Raw genomic sequence first — 25,952 nt, 5'->3', positions numbered from 1 at the left:
CCTTCAGGTATTTGGAAATTGCTCCCAAGGATGAACCAGACTTGTGGAGGTCTCAAAAAAACAATGCTGAGGTCTTGGCTGATTTCTTTTGATTTTCCCATGATGTCAAGCAAAGAGGCACTGAGTTTGAAGGTAGACCTTGAAATACATCCACAGGTGCACCTCCAATTGACTCAAATTATGTCAATTAGCCTATCAGAAGCTTCTAAAGCCATGACATAATTTTCTGGAATTTTCCAAGCTGTTTAAAGGCACAGTCAACTTAGTGTATGTAAACTTCTGACCCACTGGAATTGTGATACAGTGAATTGTAAGTGAAATAATCTGTCTGTAAACAATTGTTGGAAGAATTACTTGTGTCATGCACAAAGTAGATGTCCTAACCGACTTGCCAAAACTATTGTTTGTTAACAAGAAATTTGTGGAGTGGTTGAAAAACGAGTTTTAATGATGTAAACTTCCGACTTCAACTGTATATATATATATATAAATAAATATATCTTTTTTTAAATGTTTGCATTTATTTAACAAGGCACGTCAATTAACGGCCTACCAGGGAACAGTGGGTTAACTGCCTTGTTTAGGGGCAGAACGACAGATTTTTACCTCGTCAGCTCGGGGATTCAATCCAGCAACTTTTCGGTTACTGGCCCAACGCTCTAACCACTAGGCTACCTGCCGCCTATTGTTGAGTAACTTTGCCTGAAGCCAGAAAAACTACAATGGCTCCCCAAGCTAAATTGCTTAGGCTTTGTGGAAATTGTAAATGTCTCTAATATCAAAAATGTGTCAAATGTTTTTTTGTTTTTTTGAGCTGTTACATCAGGTGAGGAGTTGGGCAAATGGAAATGTCAGATGAATATTTAAAAATATATTATTTTCACACTGAAAGCAATATGTAAACTCAAAGAAAATAATGTTAATACTTTTTATTAGAACATTAAATTGACATTGAATCAGTTGAAAATGTCAGTCTTCTAATTTATGGGCTCAAACAATTCCTTTACTCATAGCCATCCAGTGGCATAACAGAGTAAGGTTGGTGGTAAAGTTGAACCCTTAAGATCTTGCTGGTCACATGGTCCTCATCATCTGTGGATGGGCACAATGTTACATCTGTTGGGAAAACAATTAATAAGAAGTCAATAGTTTATCTTCTACAGTTGTCATGGTGCTGGCTAGCCAAATTAGTATAGATTTAGTCTGGATAAAGTAAAATCCTGCCCAAGAATTAATGGCAAACCAGTTTTTCAAGATAGCTATCTCATTTGAAGAGTCACCTGAAGCGTGAGAGGAATTGGAGATCGAGGAATACAGCAGTGCTGAGGCAGAGGGCTCGTAATGAGGACGACTAGCTACTATTCTGAACTGTGTGGTGAGCTTTCTGGCAACCAGATCTGCTAGAGCATCACCTAAGTGGGTGCTACACGGAATGGAAGAGGAGAAGTCTAGTAGCTACGTCCAATGGCTATAAAAGTCAGACTGGGTCTCAGACTTGCCCTCTACAAGATCATCAGCAGACACAATCTCCATCCTCTACCATCCTCTGACCAGCTCCCTCCGCTCAAGCCATAAACTGACCCTCTCCATCTCTCCAGGATGCAGCTTTCAAAGACTTGGCCTCTATTAGTTGACCTGTCATATAATATTGCTTGTTGTTTTTTGCTCTTGAAGCGGTTTGAGATTCTATGAAAAGCACTATAGAAATGAAATACATGATTCATTATAATTTAGCTAACAATGCCAGCTAGTGGTTTTGATTGGAATACATTGGCCTACATTGGGCGGTTTTTCTATGGACTCCTTGATTGAAGAGGGGGACTACAATTCAGTGGCGAATTGGCAGTGAAGAATTCATTTCTCAAGATTATTATCCCAAAGTTATGAATGGACTGTATCCTGAGTGAGAGCATGGGGAGATAAAATACAAGGGCCTCCCGAGTGGCGCAGTGGTCGAAGGCACTGTATCGCAGTGCTAGCTGTGCCACTAGAGAGGTTAGGGTTAGGGAGGGTATGGCCGGCAGGGATATCCTCGTCTCATCGCACACTAGCGACTCCTGTGGCGGGCCGGGCGCAGTGCACGCTGACACAGTCGACAGGTGTACGGTGTTTCCTCCGACACATTGGTGCGGCTGGCTTCCGGGTTGGATGGGCAGTGTCAAGAAGCAGTGCGGCTTGGTTGGGTTGTGTTTCGGAGGACGCATGGCTCTTGATCTTCTCCTCTCCCGAGTCCGTACGGGAGTTGCAGCGTTGAGACGGTAACTACTACCAATTGGATACCACGAAATTGGTGATGAAATGTTTTATTTAAAAAATACAAACGACATCTCATTCCACAGGTACGGAAGTCGAGACTCCTCGAGCTACCTGCCTACCCCCAGACGACCTGATCTGGCTGCTCAGCTCCTTCTTTTGGCCACCTGCACTCTGTTCAAGCCTTGTGCTATTGACTGTCGCTCCATGTGTCGGAGGCTTAAAGTACTCAGAATTTAGTCCAGACCTATACTCATGCCATTCATATTTTTTTACTTGTGTACTGCAATTCAGCATTTAGCTGCCAAGTATGGCCTACATGTAAAATGGTTTATATACTACTACTACTACTAAAATAAATATCTCAGGTGATGAATTAGAGTGCCTTCAGAAAGTATTCATACCCCTTGACTTAGTCCACATTTTCTTGTGTTACAGCCTGAATTCTAAATATATATAAAAAAAAAAAAATCTCTCTTACCCATCTAAACACAATACCCCATAATGACAAAATGAAAATATGTTTTCAGACATTTTTGCATATTTATTGAAAACGCAGTATTCACACCACATGCCTGAAAATACGAAGAGTTGTACTAAGCGATGTGTCGTGTTTGCCCCAAACATAACGCTTTGTATTCAGGACATAAAGATAAATTCTTTGCCACATTTTTGCAGTTTTATTTTAGTGCCTTATTGCAAACAGAATGAATGTTTTGTCATATTTTTTTAATTCTATATATTCTTCCTTCTTTTAACTCTGTCATTTAGGTTAGTATTGTGCAGTAACTACAATGTTGTTAATCCATCCTCAGTTATCCTATTACAGACATTAAACTGTAACTGTTTTATAGTCACCAATGTCCTAATGGTGAAATCCATTAGGAGTGGTTTCCTTCCTCTCCCCGACAACTGAGTTAGAAAGGATTCCTGTATCATTGTAGGAACTGGGTGTATTGATACATCATCCAAAGTGTAATTAATAACTTCACCATGCTCAAAGGGATTTCAATGTCTGTTTTTTTTTCTTCCCATCTACCAATAAGCAGTGGTATCTGTACTCTACTATTTATATTTTTGACTACTTTAAATTTACTACATGCCTTAAAAGAAAATATTGTACTTTTTACTCCATACATTTTCCTTGATACCCAAAAGTACTCGATACATCTTGAATGCTTAGCAGGACATGAAAATAGTCCAATTCACTCACTTATCAACCGAACATCCCTGGTCATCCCTACTGCCTCTGATCTGGCGGACTCATTAAAAAACACATGCTTCATTTATAAATGATGTCTGAATGTTGGAGTGTGCCCCTTGCTTTCTGTAAATAAATTAAAAACAAGAAAATGGTGCCATCTGGTTTGCTTAATATAAGGAATTTTACTTTTGATACTTAAGTATATTTTAAACCAAATACTTTACAACTTTAACCCAAGTAGAATTTTACTGGGTGACTTTCACTTCTACTTGAGTCATTTTCTATAAAAAGGTAGCTTTACTTTTACTCAACTATGACAGTTGGGTCCTTTTTCCACCACTGCCAATAGGTGCCTTTCTTTGCAAGGCACTAGGAAATCTCCATGGTGTTTGTTGATGAATCTGTGTTTGATATTCACTGCTCCACTGAGGGACCTTGCAGATAATTGTACGTGTGGGGTACAGAGATGAGTTAGTCATTCAGAAATCATGTTAAACACTACTACTGCACACAGAGGGAGTCCATGCAACTTATTATATGTGACATGTTAAGCCAATTTTTATTCCTGAACTTATTTAGGCTTGCCTTAACAAAGGGTCTGAATACTTATTAATGCAAGACATTTTTGCTTTGAATTTTTAATGAATTTCTATTTTTAAAAAATATATAAAAACATTTATATATATATTTATAATTCCACTTTGACATTATGGGGTATTGTGTGTAAGCCAGTGGCACACAATTTCAATAATAAATGTTTCATTCAGGCTGTAACACAGCAACATGTGGAAAAAGTCAAGTGGTGTGAATACTTTCTGAAGACACTGTATATGATATGCATTTTGGCATGTATTTTAAATGTGAACCACAGTAAAGTTAGATCAAATAGTAATCAGTCTAATCTCTACCTCAATAGGTAGGACACTCACCCCAGTAAACCTCTGCCCGACCACCGCTGTGGGGTAAGGCCCATTTGGGTCTTCTGGCCATTTCGAATCACTGTAACGTTTAATGGCTTCTAAGGAACAGAAAAGACAACATGTCACGCATGGTAAGTTATCACTGTAGTGACTGCATTTCATATTGCTGTCATAATGGCACGTTACCCCGCCAATGAGTAGGTTATTTGGCACAATAAAATACAAGTGGTTATAACAAGATTATTATAGTCACAGACTAACATACCCCTTCACTATGCTGAACCACTGAGGCAATATTCTGCAGGTTCTGGAAGTTCCCTGTGTTGATGGATCCAAATGCTATGATTTCATCACTAATTCGCAAGCCCTATGGGAAAAAACATAAATGTATCACAACTGAAAAAAAAAACACTCTTAAATAACCCCAAACAAACACACAAAGTAAATAACAATGTCTGTGTTGTGAACAAATTCTATATAACTTTTAGGTCAATCTAGAAACTGTAAACACTCACAGCCTGACAGGCAGGGGAGCCTTGTGAAACAGCATCCACACGGGCAAAGGGAGAGGGCAGGGTGACTTCCTGCTCCATGGACTCAGTCTGGGATTCTGCCTGGTCCTGCTCCCGCTTCGCCTTCTCTAGAGCATGCAGCCTGTGCAGGGCCTCCTCGATTTCCACCATGATGGCTTTGTGATCATTCTGTAGACCTGCCACATCGACAAGGTGGCCATAGTTAGCAGGGGGAAAATACAGTAGGCAGTAGCACCCACGAACAATGGAACCCCTTACACACTACACTGTAAATAGTTTGTCTGACTGTTGTCAAGTAATGTGTCAGTTACAACATGTTATATTGCACAGCAGTGCTACAAGCTCTCTTACAAGAAATACTGTGCCTTGTTGTTCTGATCTGGTACACATTAACATCTGCGCGGGGGAATCCCTCTGCATCAACCAAAGGACCTTCCATTCCAACCTCTTGCTAAAAGAGAACACACACAAATTATTGACGGGGAATCATATTTCTTGCGTCATATAATAGCCTCACAACACGCACACACACGTTGTTTCTAACGTTAGATAATACAGACTGAATAAAGCTAGCAGTGATTGACGTAAATTAGCTACAACATATTGGAAAAATAACCACATTTGAGCTCGCAAGTTAGCATTAGCTCGCTAACGTCAGTTGGTCCAAAATGTAAACAAACAACGTATCCATGTAACGTTACAAACGTACATCTTCCAAAACGTCGTAGTAAGCTTTAATTTGTTCTTCAATAGTATCTTTCTTTTTTATAAGACTTTGGACATCTTCCATTGTTATTGTCGAATTTCCATCGCTGTTTTCCTCCGTCATCTTCATGATTCTCTCTCGTCCGGAAACTCAATAACCACAACTACCAGTCCGTGAATAACAAAAAAGTCCGACAAGTAAAAATTCTTAGGGCCGGTCGCAATTTCCGGTTTATTCTTCTTCGGTGAGGTTTATCAGCGGTTGGCATTCAACGTTATGGTGCATTACCGCAACCTACTGTACTGGAGTGTGAGCCAGAGACAGGGAGAAACTAAATCCTACCTGCCAGCCCCATTGCTCTAAAAAAAGATAACAAAATATTTAAGACTATATCTAATGACGTTCTACTCAATATACTCTTTAAACTAATTTCCTGTATCCCCTTCTCCCTCATACTAGATCTCATCCTCTCTCTTTCCCTCCAATAATGTCCACACTGTATCTACACATTTCTTTATTTATTTTTTATTTCACCTTTATTTAACCAGGTAGGCTAGTTGAGAACAAGTTCTCATTTGCAACTGTGACCTGGCCAAGATAAAGCATAGCAGTTCGACACATACAACAAGACAGAGTTACACATGGAATAAACAAAACATACAGTCAATAATACAGTAGAAAAAAAGAAAACAAAAAGTCTATATACAGTGAGTGCAAATGAGGTAAGATAAGGGAGTTAAGGCAACAAATAGGCCATGGTGGCGAATAAATTACAATATAGCAATTAAAACACTGGAATGATAGATGTGCAGAAGATGAATGTGCAAGTAGAGATACTGTGGTGCAAAGGAGCAAGATAAATAAATAAATACAGTATGGGGATGAGGTAGTTGGATGTGCTGTTTACAGATGGGCTATGTACAGGTGCAGTGATCTGTGAGCTGCTCTGACAGCTGGTGCTTAAAGCTAGTGAGGGAGATATGAGTCTCCAGCTTCAGTGATTTTTGAAGTTCGTTCCAGTCATTGGCAGCAGAGAACTGGAAGGAAAGGCGGCCAAAGGAAGAATTGGCTTTGGGGGTGACCAGTGAGATATACCTGCTGGAGCGCGTGCTACGGGTGGGTGCTGCTATGGTGACCAGTGAGCTGAGATAAGGCGGGGCTTTACCTAGCAGAGACTTGTAGATGACCTGGAGCCAGTGGGTTTGGCAACGAGTATGAACCAAGGGCCAGCCAACGAGAGCGTACAGGTCGCAGTGGTGGGTAGTATATGGGGCTTTGGTGACAAAACGGATGGCACTGTGATAGCCTGCATCCAATTTGTTGAGTAGAGTGTTGGAGGCCATTTTATAAGTGACATCACCAAAGTCAAGGATTGGTAGGAGGATCAGTTTTACGAGGGTATTGGATTGGAGATGTTTAATGTGAGTGTAAGGTGAGTTTACAGTCTAACCAGACACCTAGGTATTTGTAGTTGTACACATATTCTAAGTCGGTGTCACGGCAGCCTTCCCTCTCTTCACTAAAAGAGGGGGTGAAACAGGGATCGGACCAACACGCAGCGTAGCCAGTGCTCAACATGTTTAATTAAACAAAAAACAGGCACACTTACAACAAACAAAAAACTAACAAAGTGTGGCAAACCGAAACAGTCCTATCTGGTGCAGAACACAAACACAGAGACAGGAAACAACCACCCACAATCCCCAACACAAAACAAGCCCCCTATATATGATTCTCAATCAGGGACAACGATTGACAGCTGTCTCTGATTGAGAACCATATTAGGCTGGACACAGAAACAGACAAACTAGACACACAACATAGAATTCCCACCCAGCTCACGTCCTGACCAACACTAAACAAGCAAAACGCATAAGAACTATGGTCAGGACGTGACAGTCGGGGCCGTCCAGAGTAGTGATGCTGGATGGGCGGGCAGGTGCAGGCAGTGATCGGTTGAAGAGCATACATTTAGTTTTACTTGCATTTAAGAGCAGTTGGAGGACATGGAAGGAGAGCTGTATGGCATTGAAGCTCGTCTGGAGGTTAGTTAACACTGTGTCCAAAGAAGGGCCAGAAGTGTACAGAATGGTGTCGTCTGCGTAGAGGTGGATCAGAGAATCACCAGCAGCAAGAGGGACATCATTGATGTATACAGAGAAGAGAGTCGGCCCGAGAATTGAACCCTGTGGCACCCCCATAGAGACTGCCAGAGGTCCGGACAACAGGCCCTCCGATTTGACACATTGAACTCTATCAGAGAAGTAGTTGGTGAACCAGGCGAGGTAATCATTTGAGAAACCAAGGCTGTTGAGTCTGCTGATAAGAATGTGGTGATTGACAGAGTCGAAAGCCTTGGCCAGGTCGATGAATACGGCTGCACAGTAACGTCTCTTATCGATGGCAGTTATGATATCGTTTAGGACCTTGAGCGTTGCTGAGGTGCACCCATGACCAGCTCTGAAACCAGATTGCATAGCGGAGAAGGTACGGTGGGATTCGAAATGGTCGGTAATCGGTTTGTTAACTTGGCTTTCGAAGACCTTGAAAGGCAGGGTAGGATAGATATAGGTCTGTAGCAGTTTGGGTCTAGAGTGTCTCCCCCTTTGAAGATGGGGATGACCGCGGCAGCTTTCCAATCTTTGGGAATCTCAGACGATACGAAAGAGAGTTTGAACAGGCTAGTGATAGGGGTTGCAACAATTTCGGCAGATAATTTTAGAAAGAAAGGGTCCAGATTGTCTAGCACGGCTGATTTGTAGGGGTCCAGATTTTGCAGCTCTTTCAGAACATCAGCTATCTGGATTTGGGTGAAGGAGAAATGGGGAAGGCTTGGGCGAGTTGCTGTGGGGAGTGTAGGGCTGTTGACCGGGTAGGGGTAGCCAGGTGGAAAGCATGGCCAGCCCTAGAAAAATGCTTATTGAAATTCTCAATTATAGTGGATTTATCAGTGGTGACAGTGTTTAATACATGCTCCATGGTCTCTGTTTCCTGGCAATACTCACATTTTCCTGTTGGATGCTTTCCTATCATATGTAAGGTCTAATTCAACTGGCTGTGTCCCACCCTTAATCTTGTAAATATAGCCTCCTCTCTTCTGTCCCTTCCTGCCGTTCTCCCCTCCCCAATTTTCCTCTATACTTTAAATAAATGCCTGCCCTTAGTATCTCTATTCCACTGCTCCTGCCATTTCTCCACCATCACTGTCCATATCTTGCTTTTTGCCTCTGCCTTGCTCATTGAAACTACCACATCAACATCCCCACTACTTAGTGCTTGTTTAGCCAGTACATCAACTGCCTCGTTCCCTTCCACTCCCACATGAGCTGGGACACATGTAAATATTATCTGTATACCCATTTGTTTACTCCTGCCATGGGTTTGTAGCTTAACTTACTCCAACCACTGCAAGGCCAACAGTATGGCCATTATCTCAGCCGTATTTACAGCCAGCTGATCTGTAATACGTTTCCTGACTCTCACCCCACATTCCTGCACTACAAATGCTGACCTAGTACGTCCTGTCCTTGGATCTTTTGAACCATCTGTGTATATGGCCACAAAATTCTGATACACAGTATCAAGACTTCTCTTAAACAAATCAGATGGATCAATAGCCTCTTTATCTTTCTGTAGTCTCTCCAACACTTCTAGAACTACTACTGGAGGTGGGAGTAGCCATGGTGGATTCACAGGGATAGCTAACATTGGACTAAACTCCCTTCCATACAGTTCCATCTCCTTCGCCTGGGTATTACCCACCCACCCAAAGCTCGTGTTCTGTCTTCGCTCATGTTCCCAGCATGCCTGTAAAATGCCTGTAAAATCCCTGAGATAACCATGTCTCTGTAGGCTGACCCAAAAATTAATTGCCAGCTGCTGTCTCCTAATATGCAATGGCATTTCCCCCATCTCCACCTGTAGTGCAGCCACTGGGGACGTCCGAAACGCCACACTACATATTCTGAGTCCTTGTCCCTGTATGACATCTAGCCTTTCCAATGATGTCCGGGCTGCCGAACCATACGCTATACTTCCATAGTCTATTACAGATCGGATAAATGCAACATACATGGTCCTCAATATGGCACGCCCAGCCCCCCACTCCTTCCCTGTCAGACAGCGCATCACATTTAGTACCTTCTTACACTTTCCCACCACTCTCTCAATGTGTTCTGCCCAGGTCATTGTAGTATCAAAGTATACCTCAAGGAACCTGAAGGCCCCCACGCTCTCCAAGTTTCTCCCATATAACCTCAAGCATTCCTCATCTCACACCTTCCTCCTGGTAAAGAGCACTGTCTGAGTTTTCTCTACAGAGAACCTGAATCCCCACATTAATGCCCACCACTCTACCTCATCAATTGCTTCCTGTACCTTCCTGACTATACAGTATATGGCACATTTCTTCCTCAAGGCCCCATCATCTGCAAATAACGACCTCCCAATATCCGGCTGTACCTGAGAGTAAACATTATTGATCATGATTGAGAACAACAGAGGACTAATCACACTCCACTGTGGTGTACCATTATCCACCATGTAGCTGCCTGAGAGAGACTTCCCCACCCTCACCTGGATAGACCTTCCAAACCGGAAATCCTTTATCCATTTGTACGTTCTTCTTCCTACCCCCATAATATCATGCTTGATTAACAACCTCTCCTTCCACATCATATCGTACTCCTTCTCCACATCAAAAAATACAGATACAACAGTCTCCTTGTTCACCTGAGCCTTCCTGACCTCTGCTTCTGGGTCCATTGTTCCCTTTCCCTTCCTGAATCCGCTCTGATGTGGTGATACTAACCCCCTGCTCTCCAGGAAGTAAGTTAGCCTCTCCGTTATCATACGCTACATAATCTTACATACATGTGATGTTAAGGCTATTGGCCGATAGCTTGTTGGCCTCGTTGGGTCCTTCCGGATTGGTACCACTACTGCCTCCTTCCAGCTGCCTGGTAGTTTCCCCTCCTCCCACATTCTGTTGTACAACACCAATACCTTATCCAGTGCCTCATCACTAAGATGAGCCAACATAAGATAGCACACCTCATCTTTCCCAGGCGAAGTTAACCCAGCCTTACCTTTTGCCCTTTTCACCTCTGCCATGGTAAATGATGCATTCTTTCCTGTTTCTATGTGTCACAAATGTTTTTAAATGACTAGGTTTATTGCAAGACTGAAGTCAGAGCTAAAATGGATATAATATCAATATGTATTTGGAAGAAAATCCTTTTTTTTGTAAGGTTAAGCAAAGCAGCTTGGCTTTACAGCTCAACCTGATATTAAAGACAACCGGAAGAACTCAGATACAGACTACAAAAATAAAATTATGTCCACTTTCCTTATATTTAATTAGATGTTCTGCTGTACATCCACTAAAAATGTCTTCATTATCTTGGGAAACGTTATTTGAAACATGTAAACAGTGTACTCCACAACAGTGATTACATGGAACACAATCAGATTTTATCCTTAACAAGAGCAGGTAAATGCAAGGGATTTTAACTGTACCTTTAACATAGTCTAAGTCTTATATTGGAAAGTAACACGTAATCCATAATCACAAACCATTGAATAAATGATTTTGCTTTGACCTCTTATTTACAGGGTTTATCAATGAAAGGTTTCACATTTTATTCACAATCTTCATTACTGATTTATCACATTGTTTGCATAGGCACTTAGAATACTAAGTGAAGATAAACCTAAGAAATATGATAGCAGCAATCAACAGTAAGTGCTCAATTATTACAAAAATACTTTCCTACTGTCCTGATATTCAACAAACTTCAGGGTCCGATACATAGCTTTTTTCTGACAGCATATAAGAGCACATATCTCGTAATTATGAAAGTGACTCGTGCAAACAAATAAGAGAACCTTAAAACGTTGAGCAAGGTCAAGAATGTAAACATTGACAACTGCTCTTTGTGATCTGTGAAACCAAATAGCAGAAATAATTGCCTGTGGTAACTATGGTTCCAAGATCAGCACTTGCCATCAGGTTGTGCTTTTGATGTCCAAAGTTGGCATCAAGGAATGTTGAGGTCTGTTTGTCTTTGAGGATCCCACCAAACTAAAAATGTGTGCCATTATTTGGTGCCTCTGTTATCAATTAAGCTGCTTCCTATAGTCCTACAGAAATACTTATTGTTGTCAATCACCTGTAACTCACCAATATTTACTCCACAAAGCTCACACAAGCATTAAGAACCAGGATCAAGGGGTTGACCACTGTAACCCAGTCTTAATATGGCTAACACTGTATCCGTTAGTCAAGTGTTGTTGTTAAACTCTTGACCCTGTAACAATAGCACTAACTGGTCTTGCACATCATCTGCCTGTGCAAGAGTAGAGACAGATTAGCTTTGCAAAAACTCTGACTGGGCTTTCATTTGTTCTTGTGCCAGAGCAGACTGGGTTGTTACCTCATTTACCTGTGCCTGGACCGACTGTACCTACTGCTGTAACTGCTCTTTGAGGGCGTTCATTCCTTGGTCCACCTTCTTCTGTCTGCCCTTGGTCTTGTGTCTCCAGGGCCATCTTTTGCCTCTCACTGCCCCTCTTGGAGGGAGCACGGCGACCCAGAATATAACTCCTCTGGGCTAAGATTGAGTGCTGGCCCATCCAGCTTCTCAATGAAGGCCACTGCGCAACGTTAAATTGAGAACAAAATGAGAAAATTACCAAAAAGGACTGTCGTAATCTCAGCATGAAGACTATGTGTACAAGTGTATGCATGTACACTTGTATGCATGTACACACCATTATCTCACCAAATTGGTGAAGTAGTAGCCAAACTCTCCTGCCATGAGGCTGTGAGGGAGGCCCGAGTGGATCACATACTGCATGTTGGAGTGAAGCCGGGGTGGATAAATCAGGCCAGACAGGAAGTCGTCAGCATTTGCTGGCTCACTATTGGAGGTGGAGAGAGCCTGGAAGACATTCTGACTACACTTCCATACGCATGTAAACTTGTCCTGTGGTGCTCGCTTGGCATTCATCTCAATAATGGCTGACAATTGTGAGTGTCACACAGTTAGTACACAGGAGAAACTTGAAAAGGTCTGGAAATGTTTTAGTCAAACTAATTTAATCATTTGGCTTTCTTCATACTGACATTTCTGTGTTGCTGGTGCCATGTTTTATCCAAATAAAGGAACACTGTCTTCCGTTACAGTACAATTAGTCATTTAGCAGACAATCTTATCCAGAGCAACTTATATCATCTTAAGATAGCTAGGTGAGACAACCACATATCTCAGTCACCTGTTATAGCAGGCAGAAAGGGATCACTGACAACCTCAGCCCTCTCATCAGGAAAAGGCACTCTCAGTATGTGGGGGGTGACCCAGTTTAAGGACCTGTCAATGTTAATTCTAAATTAAAAACAATTGTAAACTAAGTTGAATCACAATAGTAGATGAGTCCTTAACATTGCTAAGGAAGATATTGGTGATGTTAGATAGACAATGGTCAGGGGAGGGGGTTTGCCATAATAACCACACTTCCTTGCATAACCACACTTCCTTGCATAGAAGCTCTGTACGAGTGACTCGGATCCAGCGTTGCTGCTCTGCTGCCATATTTCAGCTCTCTTTTACTCCCATTTTGTGACATAGCAAACACAGGTAAAAGTCATTGCATAATTGTTTAAATGCTTTGAACAACTCATAGACAAACATATATGTACAAGGCAGGATGTAAATACAAACACAGATAGAAATACATTTTTTACTTAGCATAGTTGCAGTTAATATAACAATCAGCATGTAGCTAGATCAAAATGATAAGCAATCTTTGGGATTTTGTGATCGATCATTTGCAGTATTTAAAGTCATGGGGTGTTGTGCTTGTCCGCCCACAGAGAGAGCCGCTCGCTCTAGTGGTTGCTTCACGCACTCTCACTCTACAGTGGCTCTCGCGCTCAGTGTTGCCATGTTAACAGTTTTCTTGCAAAATTGGGAAACGATGTCGCCGGTTTAAATGTATTGGTTGCGGGTATATGGGCTATTTCTAAGTTGCATCGCGGTCGCCATGGCACCAGAGGAGTGTGTGTGTGTGTGTGTGTGTGTGTGTGTGTGTGTGTGTGTGTGTGTGTGTGTGTGTGTGTGTGTGTGTGTGTGTGTGTGTGTGTGTTGAGCAAGAGGTGTGAGAGCAGCACGTGCGCACGTTGTGACAACTTTTTTACCAGTTGTAGGTAGGCTATTTAGATTGTCATTATGATTTCGAGATCCTCTGTCCAATTTTCATAATTCTAACTCTCCTGTCTGATTTATCAATAGTTATGCACATGATTACAAATGGCTCATTCACCCCCCCTCCACAGGTCGTTGCTGTAAATGAGAATGTGTTCTCAGACAACGTACCTGGTAAAATAAGGGTAAAATAATAAAAATAAACATGCACAAAGGGGATTTATTTACAATTATAAACCTGGTTCGAGCCCTGAAAGCTGTGGTATAATAGACCATATACCACAGGTATGACGAAACATTTACTTTTTACTGTTCAAATTACGTTGGTAACCAGTTTATAATAGCAATAAGGCACCCCAGGGGTTTGTGGTATATGGCCACAATATAGCTGTATCCAAGCACTCCAGGTTGCGACGAGTTTAAGAACAGCCCGTGGTATATTGGCTATATGCCCTACCCCCTTATGCCTTATTGCTTAATCATAGCAGTCAAACGAGTTAAATCAACATCCATTGATGAAAAATTATCTGATCACTTTAATAAGGGTGATTTATCTTTTCTCTTGCAACATATTTAAATTCGTTAATTATGTCATAGCTTGCAATAATTATTATTTAGAGGAAACCCGAATGTTGCTTCTAACATCGTTACAAGTTACTATGATATTCCTTGGCTCGATATTGTAATGGAAAAGGATTTATTGTATAGACATGGCAACTCCTCTCTTGCTGTGAAAAAAATGAATTGGACAAGTTTTCAGGCCTTTTGTGTGGGTTTGAGTGGTCATGGGCTACACATTGAGCTTGACATGGCAACCCTGCTCGCGGAAGCCTGCCTAATGTGCCTGCCTAGCCAACTGAAACTGGAGAAGCGCCAGATAAATGAAATACACTGCTCAAAAAAATAAAGGGAACACTTAAACAACACAATGTAACTCCAAGTCAATCACACTTCTGTGAAATCAAACTGTCCACTTAGGAAGCAACACTGATTGACAATAAATTTCACATGCTGTTGTGCAAATGGAATAGACAAAAGGTGGAAATTATAGGCAATTAGCAAGACACCCCCCAAAACAGGAGTGATTCTGCAGGTGGTGACCACAGACCACTTCTCAGTTCCTATGCTTCCTGGCTGATGTTTTGGTCACGTTTGAATGCTGGCGGTGCTCTCACTCTAGTGGTAGCATGAGACGGAGATTACAACCCACACAAGTGGGGCAGGTAGTGCAGTTCATCCAGGATGGCACATCAATGCGAACTGTGGCAAAAAGGTTTGCTGTGTCTGTCAGCGTAGTGTCCAGAGCATGCAGGCGCTACCAGGAGACAGGCCAGTACATCAGGAGACGTGGAGGAGGCCGTAGGAGGGCAACAACCCAGCAGCAGGACCGCTACCTCCGCCTTTGTGCAAGGAGGTGCACTGCCAAAGCCCTGCAAAATGACCTCCAGCAGGCCACAAATGTGCATGTGTCAGCATATGGTCTCACAAGGGGTCTGAGGATCTCATCTCGGTACCTAATGGCAGTCAGGCTACCTCTGGCGAGCACATGGAGGGCTGTGCGGCCCCACAAAGAAATGCCACCCCACACCATGACTGACCCATCGCCAAACCGGTCATGCTGGAGGATGTTGCAGGCAGCAGAACGTTCTCCACGGCGTCTCCAGACACGTCTGTCACATGTGCTCATGTGCTCAGTGTGAACCTGCTTTCATCTGTGAAGAGCACAGGGCGCCAGTGGCGAATTTGCCAATCTTGGTGTTCTCTGGCAAATGCCAAAAGTCCTGCACGGTGTTGGGCTGTAAGCACAACCCCCACCTGTGGACGTCGGGCCCTCATACCACCCTCATGGAGTCTGTTTCTGACCGTTTGAGCAGACACATGCACATTTGTGGCCTGCTGGAGGTCATTTTGCAGGGCTCTGGCAGTGCTCCTCATTGCACAAAGGCGGAGGTAGCGGTCTTGCTGCTGGGTTGTTGCCCTCCTACGGCCTCCTCCACGTCTCCTGATGTACTGGCCTGTCTCCTGGTAGCGCCTCCATGCTCTGGACACTACGCTGACAGACACAGCAAACCTTCTTGCCACAGCTCGCATTGATGTGCCATCCTGGATGAGCTGCACTACCTGAGCCACTTGTGTGGGTTGTAGACTCTGTCTCATGCTACCACTAGAGTGAAAGCACCGCCAGCATTCAAAAGTGACCAAAACATCAGCCAGGAAGCATAGGAACTGAGAAGTGGTCCGTGGTCACCACCTGCAGAATCACTCCTTTTTTGGGGGTGTCTTGCTAATTGCCTATAATTTCCACCTTTTGTCTATTCCATTTGCACAACAGTATGTGAAATGTATTGTCAATCAGTGTTGCTTCCTAAGTGGACAGTTTGATTTCACAGAAGTGTGATTGACTTGGAGTTACATTGTGTTGTTTAAGTGTTCCCTTTATTTTTTTGAGCAGTGTATTTTAAACGTTATCATCACGGTGAGCGAGTTATAAAGCATAGGATATGAAACACCAAGTTACGCGAAGTGTAATTATATAATTGTTATGTTTATGTTACGATAGTTTAATTCATTTATAAACGTCCGTTAGCATAGAAGCTAACGTCGGCTAACCTCCAGTCAAGCTAACCTGCATGGCGACAGGACCAACGTCGTTGCCATTAACGTTCACATTGTAAACAAAGGGAAACTTTGTAACTTGCTGTTTTTTGGGTTATGTTGAGAATTACATGATAAAAATGTTTTTCTGCGATATCTTTTTACAACTATTTTTTTTGTATGTTGGCTATTTATAATTGTGTAAGAGTAGCTAAGTCAGTTGAATGAGTGAGAGCCAACTGAAAACTGTATTGAAGAGAGAAGCACCAGATAAACTATTTAAAATCTTCAAGGTTTCAGACTCCTTTATTCTCCCCACCATACCTTTTCCAGGCCCAAGGTTTAAGAAGGTGCACTACACAACTAGACCATGTGTGTTGTGGTTTTTCACTTTGAGCTAAGGGGGTTTAAGAGGGTAATGGCCTAGCTTTGCAATTGCAGAGCAAGTAGTCAATGATGCATTATGTGAGTAACGTTACCATAAATTACTACGTTTTTGGTCACTTTACCCGAAAAACGGTGGGGAGACAGACCATCACAATACATTGTAAACAACTAGTTGGCTTTCGTTTCACTACAAGCTGCTAGTACAAAACCATGGTATTTTTTTTTATTGTACTACCATGGTTCATTGTTGTAAAAAAAAAAAAAATGTGGTCACTACAATGGCAGGAAAAAACACGACATCACCAAAAGTATGTGGACACCTGCTTGTCGAACATCTCATTCCAAAATCATGGGCATTAATATGGAGTTGGTCCCCCTTTGCTGCTATAATAGCCTCCACTCTTCTGGAAAGCCTTCTCGATGTTGGAACATTGCTTGCTTCCATTCAGCCACAAGAGCATTAGTGAGGTCAGGAACTGATGTTGGGCGATTAGGCCTGGCACGCAGTTGGCGTTCCAATTCATCCCGAAGGTGTTCGATTGGGGTTGAAACTAGGACTCTGTGCAGGCCAGTCAAGTTCTTCCACACCGATCTCGACAAACAATTTCTGTATGGACCTCGCTTTGTACATAGGGGCATTGTCATGCTGAAACAGGAAAGGGCAATCCCCAAACTGTTGGCACAAAGTTGGAAGCAAATAATCATCTAGAATATCATTGTAGGCTGTAGCTTTAAGATTTCCCTTCACTGGAACTAATGGGTCTAGCCCGAACCATGAAAAACAGCCCCAGACCATTATTCCTCCTCCACTAAACTTTACAGTTGGCCCTAAGCATTTGGGCAGGTAGCGTTCTCCTGGCATCCGCCAAACCCAGATTTGTCCGTCGGACTGCCAGATGGTGAAGTGTGAATCATCACTCCAGATAACGTTTCCACTGCTCCAGCGTCCAATGGCGGTGAGCTTTATACCACTCCAGCCGATGCTTTGCGCATGGTGATCTTAGGCTTGTGTGAGGCTATTCGGCCATTGAAGCCCATTTCATGAAGCTCCGGACTAACAGTTCTTGTGCTGATGTTGCTTCCAGAGGCAGTTTGGAACTCAGTAGAACGTGTTGACGATTTTTACTCGCTTCAGCACTCGGTGTTCCCGCTCTGTGAGCTTGTGTGGCCTACCACTTCGTGGCTGAGCTGTTGTTGCCCATGGATGTTTCCACAATAACATCACTTACAGTTGAACGGGGCAGCTCTAGCAGAGCAGAAATCTGATTTGTTTGTAAAGGTGGCATCCTATAATGGTGCCACGTTTAAAGTCACTGAGTTCTTCAGTAAGGCCATTCTACTGCCAATGTTTGGCTTTGGAGATTGCATGGCTGTGTGTTCGATTTTATACACCTGTCATTTACAGGTGTGGCTGAAATAGCCGAATCTACTAATTTGAAGCAGTGTCCACATAATTTTGTATATATACACACCAAGGTACTGGTGCAAATACCATGATATTTTCCTGCCATGGCAGTACAAGGGGGGAAAAATGTCCATGTCAGGAAATGCAATGGTATTTTCCTGCCTAGGATAGTGACCGAAAAACAATGATAGTACCATGGTATTAAGGGGTAATAATCAGCTGCCTGCCTGATAACCACCGCGGTAACCAGTGACGACCGATGACACTAGGAAAAACATTTTATTCAATCTTTATGGAATTAGTTAGTGTTCACTTAACAAATGGTAAGAGGGTATTGTAAAAAATAAACAATTCAGAATGTTGGTATGAGTGGATGCCAAATTGTATTGGAATTCATATTAAGGAATATTTGGCCAGATTTATTGATTAACAAATTCTGTATTTAAAAGTATCAAAAACATGCATGTACAAATGGTGAGATGTGACATTTAAAAAAAACAAAAACACAATTGTAGCCATCATCTTTTGTGATCATAAACACAGAGCCATATGCTGGATTCATGACGGAAACTCAGACCGCAGAGTAAAAATGTACCTAGGTTATTTGTGTAGAGCTTCCCATTGGTTTATTCTGATACTGTCTGAGTGGGAAACTCGGGTATTATCGTATCCAAGTCAAACATGTCTGAGTTTCCTAGTTCCGACATGTCATGAATCAAGCATTAGCGCTTCCTAAACCATTGGTGGCCAACTCTGTTGTAGTGGTGGAGGCTTTTTTTCCTTTGTTATTTTGATTAGTTCAATCAGGTGTGTTACTGCTTGCCTGAAACAAAAACCGGCACCTACACAAGCCCTCTGTGTATTAGTGACCATCCCCGGCCTAAACCAATATTTCCGCTTGACATAACCTGCGGTTTACCAAGGAGGGTGATTATACAGTAATACCTTACCAAAGGAAAACCGTGGTAATCTTTAAATAAAACTTTCCAATTACAAAGGTCCATGTACAGTGTTAATTTGCATGTCACGTTGATGGCTTGAGTTTCTTCTTCTTTGACTTCACCACCTGGGGCAATGGAATTTTGAAGGCAGTCCTACAAGGAAAAGGCATTTGAAGATGACTAAACACATTTGCACAGAAACAAAAATAATTACCACCTGTTCCTACTTCCCCTAATGTCTATTACAACAAGAGTAAAGGTCTGTAGTACTCACTCGCACGTTGTGCAGATGGGACTGAAGTTGCAGAATACTTCAAGAGAATAGGGTTTGTTCATTAGAAATTAAATTATTATACAACTGCAAATGTTCACAACTTTTATACAATGAGAAAACAAAACATAACTCACTTGACAAACACACTGAGCAGACATAACCAATCTCAATGAGGTTTCTGTGGCAAAAGCACGCTGCTCTGTAATCCACATGTACAGGAGGTGGCAGCACCAGTTGGGAGCGTTGGTCAGAGTCTGGCAGGAATACCCACTACAGGTAAAAGAGAATGTAACCAATATCACACAAAGCATAAGACATAAAAGATAAGACATAAAAGCTAATACATTTTTATCTCTGATATCATTTTTATCCTCACCAGAAGATATTGTGCCAAGGCAATCTTCTGTGGTATCTTCAAGTACAATCCTCCAGTTATGTCACAGGCCTGTTAAGACAAATACAGTAGAAAATGGTGAACCTTCTGAAAATGTTTGTGCACATATATATGATAAAGCAATCAAAACTTGCCTGTTGGAGGAGACCCGAGTCCGAGTCCAGCACACAGGCGTCTATTAGGATGCTCTGTAACAAGACAAGACAAAATAGAGGCACAGTTTCTTCATTAAACATATGCTAAAGAAAGCGAAAGCTGAGAAGTAATTTTACCTGCTTCTGGGCAGCGAAGATCACATTCATGAAGTTCATGTATTGCAAGGCACAGTCTTCTGCTGCTTTAACAACCTATTCCGCAAAAACACAAAACAAATATTCAAACCACACTCACCAAAGGAGTAAGAGACCCTTGTGAAACTGACTCCAGTGAGGTCTTACCAATATCCTTGACTTAATTTCTTGTCCGGCTGAAAAAAAGCAGGGAAACATATGACTGAAAACCATGACTGGTATAATGACCATTACAAAATTGTAAGATTAAATCTGATGGAATTTATTAACACTTTATTAACCTAGTAATTCAAATGCTCTGAATACCTTCCAGCTCCTTTGCGACTCTATGGATATCTGAATATTGAAAGTAAAAGAAACATACAAGCATCCAGCTCAAATTTGATGAGGGGGATTTTATTTATAATTTACAAATCGACAAAACACTAACAAAAACCAGCCATTTAAAAATAATTCAGTGGCTGCGCATCAAAGTTCTCTAGAACCCTCTTCCCGACAACTAAAGGTCTGAAGCTTCTGCGCATGTGCGTGATTCTCTACTTCACGCAGTTTCTGCTCCACTCATTCGGCTTCCCAGAGAACAGGCTACTCTATCAAATGGTGCTCATTTAATAAAGTTGGATTAAAGCTGAATCAATGTCTGCAAGATCACATAATGACAGTATTCTGCACAACAGAACTGAATATATTAGCATAGTATAACGTTACTGTAAGACAAAAAAAACAAAACATTTATGATATTTTCCCCCTTATGATAGTGCGAATAGTCATATTAAATACATTTTATAAGTGTGAAACGTCAATCAGTTTCATGGGGAAATATATTTAGATGTTCTTGAGTTATCAACAGTGTTGTTCTAAAGTAGCCTACAGGGTTGCCTTGAATTATGTACGGTGACTAAATTTAGAACAGATGGTGTTAAAGTAGCATACCTGTGTTTTGTTTCAATCAAAGCACATATTTTGCCTAGTGGCGCACGCTGTTGAGTTTTGACCACACGAGAGAAAAATGGGATCAGTCGCACAATCATCCTAAAATCTCATAAATCATTAATATTTATTTTCTTACAGTAATGTTATACTTTGCTATTATATTTGGTTCTGTTATTTTGACTACTGTCATTATGTGATCTTGCAGACATTGATTCAGCTTTGACCTAACTTTATTAAATGAGCACCCCTCGCCAGAGCAGCCTATACTCTAGGCAGCTGAATGAGTAAAGCAGAGAATACCGCATATGTGCAGAAACTTCTGACCTTAAGTTGTCGGGAAAGGGTTCCAGAGACTCTGATGTGCAGCCTTGCCCAAAATAATTTCAGGGAAATTGATTAATATCTTCTCTAAGATGGCGATTATGCTGCTGTTCGAATGTAAATGCATTGTAATGATTAAGCATTTTAATGGAAAGGATACAGCAGAGAGCTTTAGCAAGTGATCCCGCCAATAGTGTGTCTGTCTGATTTCCCTTCACTTCAGCTGAAAAACATAACAAAAGTGAGGATCTTATAAGAGTACACAAAGGGAGTTGACAAACACTGCTAGCTGTTATTTTTTGGCAATGCACAGGGAAATTATTCTGCACTTACTTCTTGACATGAGATTCTTGATCTCTTCTGCAATGAAGTCATTGGCAACTGACAATAGCTCATACTTGCCATCCCCACTTGTTGATGCATTGTCATCCCCATGACCATCTCCAGATTTCCAGAGCTTACAAGGATACAGAAAATGACTGCAGCATATGACAAGGAAGGAAGAGAGAGATTTGTAATTAGATTGGAACATAAAATCACCGGACAGAAACCAGCATTTATAAGTATTCTGTGTATCTACTAACAAGTGACAAGTTTGATTACCTTTCCTGACAATGGCTAGCAATTATGGCCAGCTTGTTGGTCCTAGTCATGACCAGGTGGGAGTTACCCATCACCATGACTGCATCCAGACACTTGGACAGGGTAAACTAAGAAAGGAGAAAGACAAATCATGCATATCTCAGTATAATTTATTCTTTGAAGTAGAGGCTAACTCTGTAGACAATTGCACAATTAATAATAGTTAAATACCTGAGGTTCTCGATTAGCTTGCTGACCCCACCATATGGGATTGACATCCACAACAATGACCAGAAGACTGACTTCATCCTCTGCAGACAAATACAGAAGTTAGCTTGACCGGTGGCTATTGTTATGACAATAACTAACTTATGCCTTTTCTCATGCATTAATTTTATATCAGTGATTAGTACTACGCCAACGTTACTAATTGCTAGCTAGCGATTAGCACAAACTAGCCAATGTTAACTAGCTAGCTATTTCCTTCCTTCATAAAACTCATTCAATGCCAGCAAGCTTGTAAGCCAATGTTTTCACTATATATATATATGTTACACCACCTATGTTTTAACATATTCATTATTGTTTGAAATTATGATTTATTATGGTTAAATCTCTATTATGGTGAATTCACTTACCCGACGCCATCACCATAAGTTAACATTGCTAACTCCTCCAGCGTGCCCAAACTAAAGACCCGCCCATTTCTCCCTAAAACAACCAATAAGAAATTAGTTGTACGTCATCAAATTGCGACATCTGATATTTATGCCGCGTTTAAAACACCTGGGAACTCGGAAATCTCTGACTTCCGAGTGTTCAAGACAACTTGGAACTTGGGGAAAAATGAGCTCGGACTGGGAAAAATGAACTCGGACTGAGAAAAAGGTCCGTGCTATTCGAGGTCCCTGGGACGTCTCTATCCCATTGAAGCTTACATTTAACATGGTTAGGGCAGGGTTTCTCAAACTCGGTCCTCGAGTGCCCATTTTGGTCTTTGCCCTAGCACTACACAGCTGATTTAAATAATAAACTAATCATCAAGCTTTGATAATTTGAATCAGCTATATAGTGTTTTTTTCCCGAATGCCCAGTTGTCGTGAACGCACTGAAGTCGGAGAATTCCGAGTTCCCAGTTGTTTTGAACGCGGAATCCATCCCCCAAAATTAGCAAACATTTACCTTAAACCCAGTATAAGTGTGACAGAATTTGCAATTAAACGTATATTATTTGACGCAAATCAAAGATTGTCTTTTCTCAGTCCACAACGTAAGAAGCTACACTTGAAAGAGCATAATTCGCGTCAGAGGAGGAAAAACGTGGCTGTTTAATGAGCGCGAGCAAGTACACGACTAGTAGCTCGCTAACGTTAGATAGCTGGAGAACGAAGGACTAGGTAGCGTAGTTGTCAGCAAAAATCCATCTGGCACATACTAGGTTAGCTAGCTAGAAAATGTATTATACAAATATTCAGGTATCATCTGGCAGCTTTCTGCTTTTGTTGAGGTGTGGACTTGTTTGACAGAATGGACAAAGATGGCGAGTTTAGGTGTCATTGATGAACTTTATGAGTAAACATGCTTCTCATATGGTCCCACATAGCAATATATACATGGTCTTGCCTGCAGCTGATTTCATGGGGGTTGTTTCCATGTATGCACAACACACTGTTCACTTTGTAGGGAGAGTGTAATCAAGTAGATTTGCACTTCTATATGGTTCATGTTTCCAAATGACTGACTTGCCCATGGCCATCTCCTTTCAGAGCTGGTGGAGTACTTCAGGACACAAATGAGACAGGACCCTGAGGTACCCTCTGCTGTAGCAGCAATCCACACTCTCCTGGAATTCCTCAAAAGAGACCAAAGTCAGATTTACTTTCAGACAAGACATTACTTTTCTACCCTCCTTCACTTGTTATACTGATGTGTAGTGAATCAAGAGGCAAATCTTTTGTCTGATGGTTACTGAATTCAAGATATTTTCCTCATCACTGCTGAAGGGTTGGCACTCGATTTGTCAATTATTAGCAAATAGACAAGTTGTGGTATTGATTGGCTGTGTGCTTTATGTCCCTGAGCAGGTGAGACCATCCTGGGCCTGAGAGAGAATCTGACCCAGACCATTGGGTGTCTGGAGGAGGCGGACTCCTCTGTAGCTGTCTCGTCTGGTGGCGAACTGTTCCTCCGCTTCATCAGCCTCACATCACTGGAGCACCCTGTGGGTAGAGGGCTATCACCTATCCCTCTTGCTGCAACACCTAGGCTACTCTTATACACTCCGAGCTCACTTTACCGTGATTTTACATGTATTCAATGGTGAGAGTACCTTGAGTTGTACAACGTACCATCATGATTTGAGATGTCATTCTCAGAAGTGTTTTATTTGTCCCCCCAACAGGATCTCTCTCAATGCAAGACAGTTATGGTAGAGAGAGGAGAGCTCTTTCTAAAGAAAATATCCCTTTCCAGGAGTAAAGTAGCAAAACTGTGCCACATCTTTATCAAGGATGGAGCTGTAAGTATTTCTATAGATTTTTTTTTTTTTTTTTTTTTTTTTTTTGAATGAAGTCTCAAACCTGCTTCACTGGAACACATGGTGATTCTGCCTCTGACAAACACTGTGTTCTCTATTGCCATTCACAGAAAATATTGACACTCCTCCTCCCGGGTGGTTCTTAGGGTACTGGCGAGTGCAGCAGCCGACAAGAAACGCTTCATTGTCTACGTCACTGAGTCACAACCAGACTCTGCAGGGTGTGTGCTCAACACAAACGCATGCACATGTATAATACCAAACTAAGCAAACCCTAGAGGGGAACTTGAAAGAATATTCACAAGTATACTTTTGTCTCTTTCCAGACAAAAAATGGCAGACAAATTACGCAACCTAAACATTCCGGTCACAGTGGTTCTTGATGCTGCAGTGGGGTAAATATCAAAATCATTTCAGTTGAGTCTTGAAATTATATAAATAAATCCGATTGAGATCTCAGCTCAATCATACTATTTTTTTGAAGGACCTTAAAATTACTGCTTTAATAATACCCGCTTTTGATTTATACAGGTAGTCAATATGAAGGAAGCAGTCAGTGAAATCCATGTCTCTTATTACAGTTCTGAAAATAGTGTTTTATTAAAGGTATATCATAGATTAGGGCCTACTTCTTTTCAATTGATTGATTTCCTTCTAACTCAAAATCATTAATTGTTGCATTTATATTTTTGTTCCATATACATACTACACTTTACGGTAACTGTATATTTTACATTTAGTCATCTTTTTCAATTTGTATTTGTTTTGTGCTACCCTCACTCCTCCCATCTATTGCTGAAAACCATCCAGTTTTGATTTTCTAATTGCCATATACTTTAACTGTGCTGTAATGTTTGACAAAAGTTCTGAACCTTTCTATTCTCAGATTGTAAATAAAAGATGAATGTTAATGACCATATTTTAGTGCAATTACCTTAAATCGGTCTGGGACATCTTGCTGGTTTAGAGGGTAGAGTCTGACAAATTTGAAGCTTTCTGCCACAACGTAGAAAGGCTTGTTGTGAGCCTTGGAACACACAGCCAGTTGATAGTTGCCAATCTTTCAAGTGGGTTGCAGAACAACCCATGATGTTGTAAATGGTATCATCCAAGGACAAACACAAGATTGTCTGATTGGTGTGTTATCCAATTCAGAATATACACAGTACCTTGTTGATAATGCCACCACTTTCCACCACTCCCTCTGCACCCACAATCACCAGATCCACCTTTTCCATGGATTTCACAAATGGGCAAGGGTGCAGCCATGGGTGGGACTGGGGAGCCAGGCTCAGCCAGTCAGAATGAGTTTTCCCCCACAAAAGGGCTTTATTACAGACATAAATACTCCTCAGTTCCATCAGCTGTCCGGGTGGCTGGTCTTAGACCAACCAGCAGGTGAAGAAGCCGGATGTGGAGGTCCTGGGCTGGCGTGGTTACACATGGTCTGCGGGTTGTGTGGCTGGTTGGAAGT

The 25,952-nt window shown here is 41.7% G+C and overlaps 2 protein-coding genes and 2 pseudogenes across 2 annotated transcripts; 1 reads left to right on the top strand and 3 right to left on the bottom strand.

Moving 5' to 3' along the window:
- Positions 1–914: 914 nt before the first annotated feature.
- Positions 915–5,830, bottom strand: psmd9 (proteasome 26S subunit, non-ATPase 9). The gene is made up of 6 exons (XM_055919794.1): positions 5,620–5,830; positions 5,262–5,361; positions 4,893–5,086; positions 4,643–4,744; positions 4,387–4,475; positions 915–1,116 (listed from the first exon to the last, which is right to left on the bottom strand). Exons 1-6 carry the CDS (start codon positions 5,743–5,745, stop codon positions 1,089–1,091), a joined length of 639 nt encoding a protein of 212 aa, XP_055775769.1. The 5' UTR covers positions 5,746–5,830; the 3' UTR covers positions 915–1,088.
- A 5,998-nt stretch (positions 5,831–11,828) lies between these two features.
- LOC129852855 (rab5 GDP/GTP exchange factor-like) lies at positions 11,829–13,208 on the bottom strand (annotated as a pseudogene).
- A 5,259-nt stretch (positions 13,209–18,467) lies between these two features.
- On the bottom strand, positions 18,468–22,689 carry gtf2h3 (general transcription factor IIH, polypeptide 3). Its single transcript, XM_055919789.1, has 13 exons — positions 22,581–22,689; positions 22,174–22,253; positions 21,964–22,070; positions 21,694–21,839; positions 21,521–21,583; positions 20,413–20,442; positions 20,254–20,282; positions 20,089–20,163; positions 19,951–20,004; positions 19,799–19,867; positions 19,557–19,692; positions 19,423–19,459; positions 18,468–19,301 (listed from the first exon to the last, which is right to left on the bottom strand). Exons 1-13 carry the CDS (start codon positions 22,594–22,596, stop codon positions 19,232–19,234), a joined length of 912 nt encoding a protein of 303 aa, XP_055775764.1. The 5' UTR covers positions 22,597–22,689; the 3' UTR covers positions 18,468–19,231.
- Positions 22,690–23,118: 429 nt separating this feature from the next.
- On the top strand, positions 23,119–25,397 carry LOC129853595 (translation initiation factor eIF-2B subunit alpha-like; annotated as a pseudogene).
- The last annotated feature ends 555 nt before the right edge of the window (positions 25,398–25,952 follow it).

Source organism: Salvelinus fontinalis, chromosome 4 (assembly GCF_029448725.1).
Source record: "Salvelinus fontinalis isolate EN_2023a chromosome 4, ASM2944872v1, whole genome shotgun sequence".
In the NCBI taxonomy this organism is placed as follows: domain Eukaryota; kingdom Metazoa; phylum Chordata; class Actinopteri; order Salmoniformes; family Salmonidae; genus Salvelinus; species Salvelinus fontinalis.
Note: the sequence above shows the minus strand (reverse complement) of the source record. Positions and strands in the feature narration are given on the sequence as shown.